This window comes from Gossypium hirsutum, chromosome A11, assembly GCF_007990345.1.
Source record: "Gossypium hirsutum isolate 1008001.06 chromosome A11, Gossypium_hirsutum_v2.1, whole genome shotgun sequence".
In the NCBI taxonomy this organism is placed as follows: Eukaryota; Viridiplantae; Streptophyta; class Magnoliopsida; order Malvales; family Malvaceae; genus Gossypium; species Gossypium hirsutum.
The window spans coordinates 109,592,587-109,604,871 of NC_053434.1; the positions used below are offsets into that span (position 1 = coordinate 109,592,587).

The following is a 12,285-nucleotide window of genomic DNA, read 5'->3' on the forward strand; positions in this document are numbered from 1 at the left end:
TGTAAGTGGACATTTCAGACCGTTTTTTTGGGATTTTGAACATTTTAATTATTTGTTTGATTGCTTGTCTGGATGGTTTTATTACTAGTTTAATGTGATGATAATCAAATGAACTAAATATTTTTTTTTGCAGTTAAGGGAGACCCTCGAGTATTAAGGTACGCCTTATATCTTCTAATTGTGTGAATGAAATTCTTAATTTAGAAAAACATGCACTTAGGAATAATTACTATATGAAATATTCTGCAATTGTGTGGTGTGTATGGTATTGGTTAGTGTGGTTCGTAAAGTTTTAAATGGAGAGTCACATCAGTGGCTAATGTGACGTTTGAAATTTCGATTGGACCGTCCCGACTGGGTTTGGGGTGTCACACTTCATAGAATTATAATGTACTAGATTTTTTACTCAAATAAGTGACATCAACATTGTGAAAAAAATAGTCGGTATTATTAGGATTGAAATATGCAACTGCTGAAGTAAACTAAGAGCCCAAAATGATTCAACCATATATAGCACTTTCTATAGCTTTGTACGTCACCTTAAAAGATGATCAAGCTATTACTTGTTGCATTTTGGAAAACCAACATAAGTGCGAGCAACACCTCGTGGTGAGACACGTCAATCAAATCTTCTGTCCAATACGCATCGGCATACATGTAGAGGACTATAGCATAACTTGTAGAACCAATAAGTTTCAAATCAATTTAAAACACATTCAAATGACTCATAGACTCACATTCATCCGTAAGAGCATGCTCAACAATTCCAAGAATTATAGTATAGCTCATAAATAATAAAATCAAATACATTTTTTTTAGTTTAAACCGAAAATATCATAAATACATCTTTTAGAAATATTTAAGTCCTTATGTACATGTCATTACCAACAAACTCTATTATAATATCATAGGTTAATCCGTTTATTCATTGAGTGGTGATGTGATACCTCAAGTCACTAGTTCAGTTTGTTGGAAAAAATTCAGTTCGAAAATAGTTTTCTTGCACAGCGAAAAATTAAAATTTTGAAAACTGAGTCGATTTGTGATATTTATAACAACAAACTCTTTACCGAAATAGCACCTGTGTTTTTGGCTAAGTGGATCATTGTCGTTCTCAGCTTTCAACCGAACAACCTTCTCCGCTATTCTCATACCATGAACTGCTTCGAATGTGGGCTCCAACGAATTCAAATCAAATACAGAACCATAAATTCTTTACTTTACTTTTAGTGGGAAAGTAAAATTTTTTTTAATAGAATCTGAAAGAATTATTATTCCGAAAAATAGAATTTATTAATAGAATTTCTACTTAGAAAATAAATTCTTACTATTTTCAAGCAGAATTATTATTCCGTTGCCATCTATTTATAGGAAGAAAAATTTAAAATCTTATTGTGTAACACCCCGAACCCGAGACCGTCACCGGAGTCGAACACGAGGTGTTAACAGACTTTAAAAATTTTCCAGACACTGCCAATCAGTGTAATAGTCGCTTTAAAAATCATATCTTGAGTTCAGAAACTCGAAATCCAGTTCCGTAAATTTTCCATGAAACTAGACTCATATGCCCATCTACATATTTTTTTCTAGAATTTTTGGTTGGGCCAATTAGTACAGTTTATTAGTCAAAGTCTCCCATGTTACAGGGATCAACTACACTAACCTTTGTGCATTACGACTTGGATATCTCCCTGTACAGGGCTTAAATACTGATGCCGTTTGTTTCTATAGAAACTAGACTCAGAGAGGAATCTATACATATATGGCTTGACTCTAATTATCTCTGGTTAATTTATAATGAATTTCTAAAGTCAGAACAGGAAATCCAGAAACCGTTCTGGCCCTGTCTCATAAGAACCTGAATATCTCTTAACATACTGTCCGTATGATTGTTTCGTTACTTTCCTATGAAAATAGATTCATCAAGGTTCGTTTACATAATTTATTCACTATTTAATTCCATTCCTACTATTTTTAGTGATTTTCCAAATCTACATCACTGCTGCTGTCATCATCTGCCTTTAAGGTAGGCTTTACCTATTTCATAGTTTCCATGATTCAACTAGCCCTTTTTGCATAAATAGCACAATTTATGATAGTGATTAACCATTCCCATGGCCAATCCTTGTCAAGCATATCCATACCAAATGATTATAACATTATACTCAACATATATATAAGCCATTTTCGCATGGCTATCCAAAATTATACAAGTCCAAAGGGTCCATGACCCACAACAAACGGGTAGTCCTATACATGCCATTTCGAAGTTCAACCAAAATTGTACCAAAAAGGGGGGGGGGCTTTGATAGTGTGGGCGACTTCGACTTCAAAATCCCGAGTCCGATAGCTGGAGAACCAAAATCTATAAAACAGAGGATCAAAGAAACGGAGTAAGCAATTTATGCTTAGTAAGTTTTGAGCAAGGAATTCCAGCACAACAAAAGTATAGCATTCATGTAGCTAAACGGATACTTTCATATGCACAATTTTTCAATATCATACTTGCTTCACATTACCAACCCTTATGTACATACACAAAAGATCAACTTAGCCAAAGGCCGGTAGCTCGTTTATCAACTGAGCGAATACTTATTTGTAAGGGCTCAACTAAATTCAAGCACATACGAAACATACCTCAATGTCGGGATGTTTCTAGAGTATTTACTGAAATTTTTACAGCAAGATCATTCATTCCCAAATCACGTACCTTCGGAATTTAACCGGATATAGCTACTCGTTCAAATGCCTTCGGGACATAGCCCGGTTATAGTAACTCGCACAATTGCCTTCGGGACTTAACCCGAATTTAGTAACTCGCACAAATGCCTTCGGGCTTAGCCCGGAATTAGTATCTCGCACAAATGCCTTCGGGCTTAGCCCGGAATTAGTATCTCGCACAAATGCCTTCGGATCTTAGTCCGGATATGGTCACTTAGCACAAAGCCTTCGGGACTTAGCCCGGACATCATTCAAATAACCATGCACATTTAACAGTAAATCATGGCACATTCGTATTTCATTTTCGTTAACAAAACTCAAACACAAGACACTTATCACTCTTACAATTTCGGCTCAATAGCCACACACAAAGAGCATGATTTTAATTTGCTTAAAACATGATCTAATCAAATCATAATTTAAGCTCTTTTACTCAAGAACTTACCTCGGATGTTGTCGAATGATTCCGATAGCTATTCGACCACTTTTTCCTTCCCTTTATCGGATTTAGATCCCCTTTGCTCTTGAGCTTAATTAGACAAATAAATTGATTTAATCATTTGAGCATCGAAAAGAGGAACACAAGGCACTTAGCCCATATTTATACATTAGACATTAAAGTCACAGACATGTGAAATCATGCATCAACTCAACATATTATCCCACACTCCTTTTAGCCGATTGTCTAAGCCAAGATATAAGCATTAATATGCTTGCCTCTAACCGAATACATGCAACGCCAATCCATCTCATGTGGCCGAATATGCATGTCTACGTTGAGGCCAATTATATACTTAGTACCACATATAAATGACATACATTTTACTAACTAATACATTACATATTACAACTCAATATGCATCCATCATTCACTCCATAACTAAACCATCACCATATATAAACATATACCTTGGGATGACATATATATGTATCATACCAATACACCATGTGCAAATATATATATATATGCAAAAGCCGAATCACAAGGCTGATTATAGCCATCTCATATATATATATTTTTTTCATCCCATACCCGAATGCACAAGTACATTATAATAGCTTCCAACTTAATTCATCATAAATTTCCCCTTTTTTTTTGTTTTCATGGCCGAATGCTCCTTCTACACCATTTACCTTCACAAAGCATGAATTTCATCATCCAACTTACAAGCTTACAATCTCATGAAGTTTAACCTCATAGTACCTATCAAACTCTCACTCATTAGCTTCTATCATAAACCTCCAACAACACCAACTAAACATATACTTCGTGGGTCTATGGTAGAGCCAAGAAAGGAACTCATAGATATCAAGATGTAAGCAACTACCATTATTAATCTAAGTTTTGCATGAAACACAATCATCACCCTTATTAATCTTTTACAGCCGAAAACCATACTCACCCCCAAAAATCAAAATTTTAACATGGTTTACAAAAATCACTTGATAACTCACTCAATATCAAATAAAATTTCAAAAGCTAGTACAAACTTCCTTACCTTAATAGTGACCTAAGATGACCGATTGCTTCACTCCCTTCTTCTTCCTTTCAATTCGGCCAAGAAGAACCAAAGAACACAACTTGTTTTTTTTTCTTTCTTCCTTAGAACATTCGGCCAAGAGCAATGAAGAAAGATGGACACTTTTTTTTTGTTTTCTTTCTTACATTCACGGCAATGGAGAGGGGAAGAACAATCATACACATTCTTTCCTTTTTTTTTCCATTTCTTTATTACCCATACTCCTTATTTTATTGTTCCTAACATACATCACTAACATAACATGTTTGTGACATGTTTCCACTCATAGCATGGTCGGCCACTACTAATTAGGGGGGGAATTTGACATGCAAGTCCCCCCTTTTTATTTCATGCACTAATAGGTCCTTATGCTTCGACCTATCACATTTCAAAAATGTCGCACATAAGTCCTATTGACTAAATTCACATGCAATCGACTAAATCGAAGCTTGAAAATTTCACACATTCATAATTGCATATTCTAGACAATAAATATCACATTCAAACATTTCGGTGACTCGGTTTAGCGGTCCCGAAACCACTTCCCGACTAGGGTCAATTTTGGGCTGTCACATATTGAATTAGTAGAAGTCTATTTTAATAGAAAAACTAACTCCTAGTCTTACTTGGAATAGGGGGCGACAACCCTAGTGAAATGCATTAGGTTTGCTGCCCCTAGCATTAATATGAGGGGATTTTAGGCTGCTCTCATATCGGGTCCAATTATAATACTTTCTAGACTTTTAACCCGATACTTTATAATTCAATCCAACCCAATACTTGTTTTTTTATTTCCTATATAAAATAAACATTATAAATTAATTTAAATAAATAAATTTCTCAATTAAATAATTTTTTCAACTTGATTCTAATTCTATTAAAATCATAACAACTTTACCGTAAAAGAATTTATGAAAAATATATTTAATATTTCTACATTCAACAGATTCACAATGACCAATTGATTCAATTATATTTTCAAATTTAAATTATTTAATTAATTAATTAAATAATAATTTGAAAAACTATAAATTAATTTTCAGGTTATTTCCATTTAGAAAAAAATCACATTTATTTCCAAATGTTTCTCATTTCTATAAGTTTACATTTCTATCCATTTTTATTTATTTGATTAAACATGTAATTCATTTCTGGTTTCAACGAGTTAGCGGAGAGACTAATTGGACATATGCGATTAGAGCTCAAATGATTTATAATTAAGTTCCAGTTTTTCGCCTATTACTTATAAACTCATTTAGTCACGAAGTCATTCCACTATAGTATTGTGATTGAGCTCTCTTTGATGATATACTATTATGAAAGTAACTCGATCAATACTCGTCTAATGACCTTGTCCTAAGTGTGTTACCCTCATAGGATATCCTTAATCTCTTTGTGATAAATCTTCTCTCCCAATATGATCATATTTTATCTCATAGTAACTATTACATCTTCCTTGATGAAAAGTCAATTAGTATCAAATAGTAATCAAATCATTCATCACAAAGACGAAGGACTGAGGACCATGCTTACTTTTCATATTTCATGTAATGCCAATGAGAGGATATCATTTACCCATATCTTGGGTTATGAATTCCACTGTTGTGAATGACACTAAATACTACAGAAGTTGTATAACCAACGCACCAGCTTTTGGTTCATTATCTATTTGGATTCAAGCTTTTACTTATATCAAAATATATGAGTCATGTATATATAGTTTGTCATCCACTCAAGATTAATGTATGCCACACTTTGAACATCAGAAGTGAATAAATCCATAAGTGGATTTAGGATCTATTCTTCTTGGGTCCAGTCTGATGTCCTGTCAGTCACATTTATGTATCTATCTTCTGATAGTCATCCACTCCAATGCCCAAAAAAAAGACATCTCTCCAATTGGACTTGATAGACGCCATATTAATATTTCAATTGATTTTCTCATTTCTGATTAGACTACGAATATGTTTAGGTTCATCTACTAATATAAGTTGTCTTTTCATATTACGATCCAGCAACGCAATACCACTTAGTATTAGTTTAAACATTAGACAACCGATGAACCAATATTTACTTTTATTTTACTTTGCATGCAAAAACCACATGAGGACATTATAAAAACTATATTAATGTAATTCATGAATTATTTTATTAACCAATCTATTTGAAAAAATTACAAGTATACATAGACGAACATACTATACCTAGAGCACCAGATCCAACACAATCTTCTTAAAATGGTATTTACCTACACATTTAAACAACTAATGTGTCAAGAATAAAGCTTAGTAAATAAGAAGGATTATCCTAGCCAACCATAATTCATTAGTAGCTTGAGTAATTTATGGATTTTATAAATAAATTCATTTAACAATATGTTAAGGAAGCTTTATTCCATACCTTTTATTATCGTATCATTATTACTCAAGTCCCATAAGACTAGTTCATTTCATTCATTTCCATTACACAATTAGAGTGATTCCACTTATGAAGTTCTTACTTTTAAAGTGATTTTTCATTCATAACTTTATAATGACAACATATTTATCTGGATCATTCATAAATTTTCATAATTTAGTCACTTAACTCTAGTGGTTTCCGTTACAAGATTCTTGTTTCAAATTATGACAAAGTTAACAAAGATTAAGCTTCCATTTCATTTTCTCATTAGCCAAGTGTTTGATTCACTTTTCATTTCTTATTAAGTCGGCCCTTAACACATATCACTTTCGTTACACTTATAATATTTATGTCCACTAACAAGTCTTATTATCAAAATTTAGATTCATTTTGCCTTTAGTAAACTTTAGAGGAATTGGGCACAGATACTTGGGATTCTAATCGATTGTGCCTCACATATTACACTATATGTGCATCCAACCTAAACACACCATAGATAGGGCCCAAATGCACCGAAGTGCTATACCGCAAGGCAAAATATATTCATTTAAAAACATATTTCCATTCAAATTGCGTGCACTCTAATCCCTATGACATGTCATATATATCCTAAGCATTCTACTAAGCTTACTAGGGCAATGTACGTATTATAAATTTTTTTTTTCAATTTCACATCATATTTCATATTGCTTATAGAAGCTTGTTGAGTAATTTCAATTAACACTTCAATTTAGTGCATAAGCTTATTAGTAGAGCTATTCAAGCACAAAATGCTCTCAACATGGTTTTCACATACACATATGAACATTTTTCCAATTTTATGCATTCAATATTACCATTTATTAATTGGGTAACTATGTTAACATTTATTATTCACATTCATGTAAATCCTGTTCGTTAATAAACCTTTTTACAATGTTTTATTTCGTTGCATCGAATTTTTACTTTTAGCACATTATACCAAAAAAATAATTTTCATAACATTTGACTAGTTGAAGTTAATGCAACAAGCCAATTTTCATAATTTCCATTTTATTTCTACCATATATTATAACTTACTAAATCATTAAGTGCTCATAATCAAAATTTCAATATGTATAATTACTATATGTTTTTTTTTTCTATTTTACCACTACAATAATTTCCATAACTATTTCAATAAGTGAGGATTAGGAAAATCCATAGCACTTACCATATTAATAGCAAAGTTCCAAAATAAAGCTTCTTCAATCAACACTTGAATCCACTCATACATCCACTCAAAATAATCTTCTCCATCAAATCCACATTTCTCTTCACCAAAAATATAAACAAAAATATTTTGACATATGTTCCAATGACTTTCTCATGCTAAAATTTCAAATCTCAAATATAGAGTAGAAATCCTTTTTCTTACCTTATTTAAAGTTTTCTTTCTTTATGTTTTTTTTTATTACTAAACTCATAAACTCTAGATCTTGAGAGGACGAGATTGATAAAAGATTCAAGCCTAAATAGAGTTTTCCTACTTGTATTTAAAGAAATCAAAGGTGAAAAATCAAAATTTTGTCCTAGTTTCAAAGAAAAAGATGGAAGAACAAAAGAGAACTCCCCTCATGTTTCATGGTGGATGGTACCACAATGTGGAAGATGACAAATTTTGTTATCTCTCTTTATCTATTAAAAAATTGAATAAATTAAATGTGTAAATCATTTAATTAAGAATCCGTTGTTTTAATTATTCAATTATGATTTTTTTTAAATAGATAAAAGAAATTTTCGTTAAAAGAGAAACGGAAGTTGATGTGTCAATTAAGTGAAAATATATATTTTTTAATTTCCATGTCATTTCCATGTAAGAAACGTTCCTTCCCTAAGAAAATAATAAGAAAAAAGTGAAAAAATAAATTGTTTTTTTTTTTATAAAAATAACCCAAAATATTTAATTAATTATCAAAATGACTAATTTTTTAATTAAACACGAAAATGACCTAAAATCTACCGTAAAAGTTGGTGGAGCCAAAGAGTTTGGCTCCACCAACATGCCACGTCAGCAACTAGGAAAAAAATTAATTTTTTAGTGGAGCTATATAGAATGGTGCCACCTATATAAATATCAAGAAAATACTGTAATTTCTGAAAATACGAGAGACTTTAAAAAAATTTCCATTTTTTGATGGAACCAATTCATTTGGCGGCACCAAATTGCACATTTTTTTTAACTTTTGTCCTTTCTTTCTTTTTTTTTTAACTTTTTTTTTAACTTTTGTCTTTATCCTTATTTATTTTATTTATTTTTTATTGTTAATTTAAAAAAAAATTGAAATGTATATTTAAAATGTTTTATAATATATTTTTTATAAAATTTTAAATATTATTTTTTAAATATTAAATATATTTTTAATAATATAAAGAATTTTAATATTTTAAAGATATGATTTTTCAAATTTATTATTAGTTTTATAATATTTTAAATGTATATTTTAAATTTTAAATATATTTAAAATTTGTTTTATAATATTTAAAATTATGATTTTAGATTATTTAAAATATATTATTTTTAAAGATATGACCTTTCAAATTTATTATTTGTTTTATAATATTTTAAATATATATTTTAAATTTTAAAAAATATATATTATAAAACATTTTAAATATACATTTCAAATTTTTTAAAATTAATAATAAATAAATAAAATAAATAAAGATAAAGGTAAAACTTAAAAAAGTAAATGAAAAAAAAAAGAAAGAAAGAAGGATAAAAAGTTAAAAAAAGTTAAAAAAAAAGTGTCAGGCAAGGCAATCTGTGACGCCAAATGAATTGGCTCCACCAGAAAATAGAAATTTTTTTTAAGTCCCCCTTATTTTTAGAAATTATAATATTTTTCTGATATTTATACAGGTGGAGCTATTCTATATAGCTCCACCAAAAAATTATTTTTTTCTTGGTTACTGATACGGCATATTGGTGGAGCTAAATTCTTTGGCTCCACTAACTTTTACTGTAGATTGTTCAATTAAAAAATTAGTCATTTTAATAATTAATTAAAATTTTTAAGTTATTTTTATAAAAAAAGGGAAACAAATTTCATCTTTTTCCTTCCCCTACCACAAATCCTCACTTGACCCTTTTTCATTTATCATACAGTTGAAACTTTGACTCGCCATGGACGCTCCGACCACCCTCATCGTTATCTTCGCAACATGTCTTTTAGTTGATTTTGTAGAAGTAGTTTGCAACCTTTGGCGTAAATGAAGTTTCCGTCAATTGAGCGTCGTCATGGCGACGCACGTTCTATTGATTCTGAGTTTTCGGATTCACCTTTTTACTTTGCTGCTTCCTCTAAGGAACTTCTCTACTTCTTCTGCTGGAAAAATCAAGCAGCTCGTGTGGAACCTTCCTCGAGGGTGGTATTGAAAGATTTCAAGAGAGCTTTGAATAAAATTATACTTCTCTTATTAACTAAAGAATTGAACTTAAATAGAGGAAAAAAAGTCCTAATCCTAATTGGGAAAATAGTTCCCTTATTCTAATAAACTACTAAAACATAAAAAGAAAATAGTTTCCTTATTCTAGTAAACTACTAAAAGATAAAATAAAAATATTTCTAGAATATGAATAAAACTTATCTATCCAAATAAGATTTATCTACCTAATTAAAATTAAAATATATACATATTTCAACACCCTCCCTCAAGTTGGTGCATATATATCAATCATGCCCAACTTGCTTACAAGAAAATCAAAGCTTGTCTTAGAGAGTCCTTTGGTGAGTATGTCAGCAATCTGTTGTTTTGAAGGAACAAACGGCATGCACACTTGGCCTTCTTCAATCTTTTCCTTGATAAAGTGTTTATCAATCTCAACATGTTTAGTTCTGTCATGTTGGACTGGGTTGTGAGCAATGCTAATGGCAGCTTTGCTATCACAGTACAACTTCATTGGTGAAGTTATTGGTTTCCTCAGCTCTTCCATAATTCTTTTTAACCAAACCATTTCACAAATTCCTTGAGCCATTGATCTAAACTCAGCCTCTGCACTACTTCTTGCTACAACAGTTTGTTTTTTGCTTCGCCAAGTCACAAGGTTTCCCCAAACAAATGTACAGTATCCTGATGTAGATATTCTGTCTGTTATTGAGCCTGCCCAATCTGCATCTGTATAAGCTTCAATTCCTCTTTGTTCGGATTTCTTGAAGAATAAGCCCTTTCCCGGTGAACTCTTCAAGTATCTTAGAATTCGAAACACTACTTCTTCATGTTCCTCCATTGGGGAGTGCATAAATTGACTCACTAAGCTTACTGCAAAAGCTATGTTTGGCCTTGTATGTGATAAGTAAATTAACTTACCAACTAATCTTTGGTACTGCCCTTTATCAACTAATCGACCTTCTTTATTTTCAAATTTTACATTTGGATCAATTGGTGTGTTAGCTGGGCGGCAACCACTCATCCCAGCCTCTTTTAAAAGATCAATCACATATTTTTTCTGAGAGACCACAAGACCCTTCTTTGATCGAGCAACTTCTATTCCAAGAAAGTATTTCAAAGGACCCAAGTCTTTGATCTCAAACTCCAATGCTAGATGCTTCTTGAGACGTCTTATTTCATCCACATCATCTCCTGTAAGAATGATATCATCGACATAAACTATAATAACAGCTATTCTACCTTTTTGTGAATGTCGATAGAACATTGTGTGATCAGCTTGCCCTTGTAAGTAACCTTGTTTTTTAACAACTTGAGTGAATCGTTCAAACCAAGCTCGAGGAGACTGCTTCAGACCGTATAAAGATTTCTTGAGTTTACATACTCGAGTTCCAAAATTTTCTTCAAAACCTGGAGGAGGATCCATGTAAATTTCTTCTTCAAGTTTTCCATTTAGGAAAGCATTCTTCACATCTAGTTGCTGTAAAGACCAATCAAGATTAACAGCAATTGATAAAAGAACTCTGACAGAATTTAATTTGGCCACTGGAGCAAATGTTTAAAGATAATCTATCCCGTATGTTTGAGTGTACCCTTTTGCTACCAACCGGGCTTTGTATCTATCTAAAGATCCATCTGGTTTGAATTTGGTTGTGAACACCCATTTACAGCCCACTATTTTTTTCCCTACAAGTAATTCCATTGTTTCTCATGTACCTGTTTTTTCAAGAGCACGCATCTCCTCTAAAGTAGCCTCCTTCCATTCAGGAACCTGTAAAGCATCTTTCATATTTTTTGGTATTTGGACAGTATCGAGACACGAAACAAAGGTTGAGAATGTCGAAGATAAGACTTTATATGTGACAGCCCAAAATTGACCCTAGTCGGGAAGTGGTTTCGGGACCGCTAAACCGAGTCACCGAAATGTTTGAATGTGATATTTATTGTCTAGAATATGTAATTATGAATGTGTGAAAATTTCAAGCTTCGATTTAGTCGATTGCATCTGAATTTAGTCAATAGGACTTATGTGCGACATTTTTGAAATGTGATAGGTCGAAGCATAAGGACCTATTAGTGCATGAAATAAAAAAGGGGGACTTGCATGTCAAATTCCCCCCTAACTAGTAGTGGCCGGCCATGACAAGCATGGTAGACCAAGTGTGATGGGCAAGACATGTCATAGACATGTTGTGTTGGTGCATCATGGGTGGAAAAAAATAAAATAAGGAGCATG

At 31.9% G+C, this 12,285-nt stretch overlaps 1 protein-coding gene across 1 annotated transcript; it reads right to left on the reverse strand.

Annotated features, from left to right (window-relative positions):
* Positions 1 to 7,791: 7,791 nt before the first annotated feature.
* LOC121210049 (uncharacterized mitochondrial protein AtMg00810-like) lies at positions 7,792 to 11,505 on the reverse strand (the record flags this gene model as incomplete). The annotated part of the gene is made up of 2 exons (XM_041082127.1): positions 7,792 to 7,934; positions 10,596 to 11,505. Coding segments are annotated over 2 exons (1,053 nt in total), but the record flags the coding sequence as incomplete, so codon positions are not given.
* Positions 11,506 to 12,285: the final 780 nt, after the last annotated feature.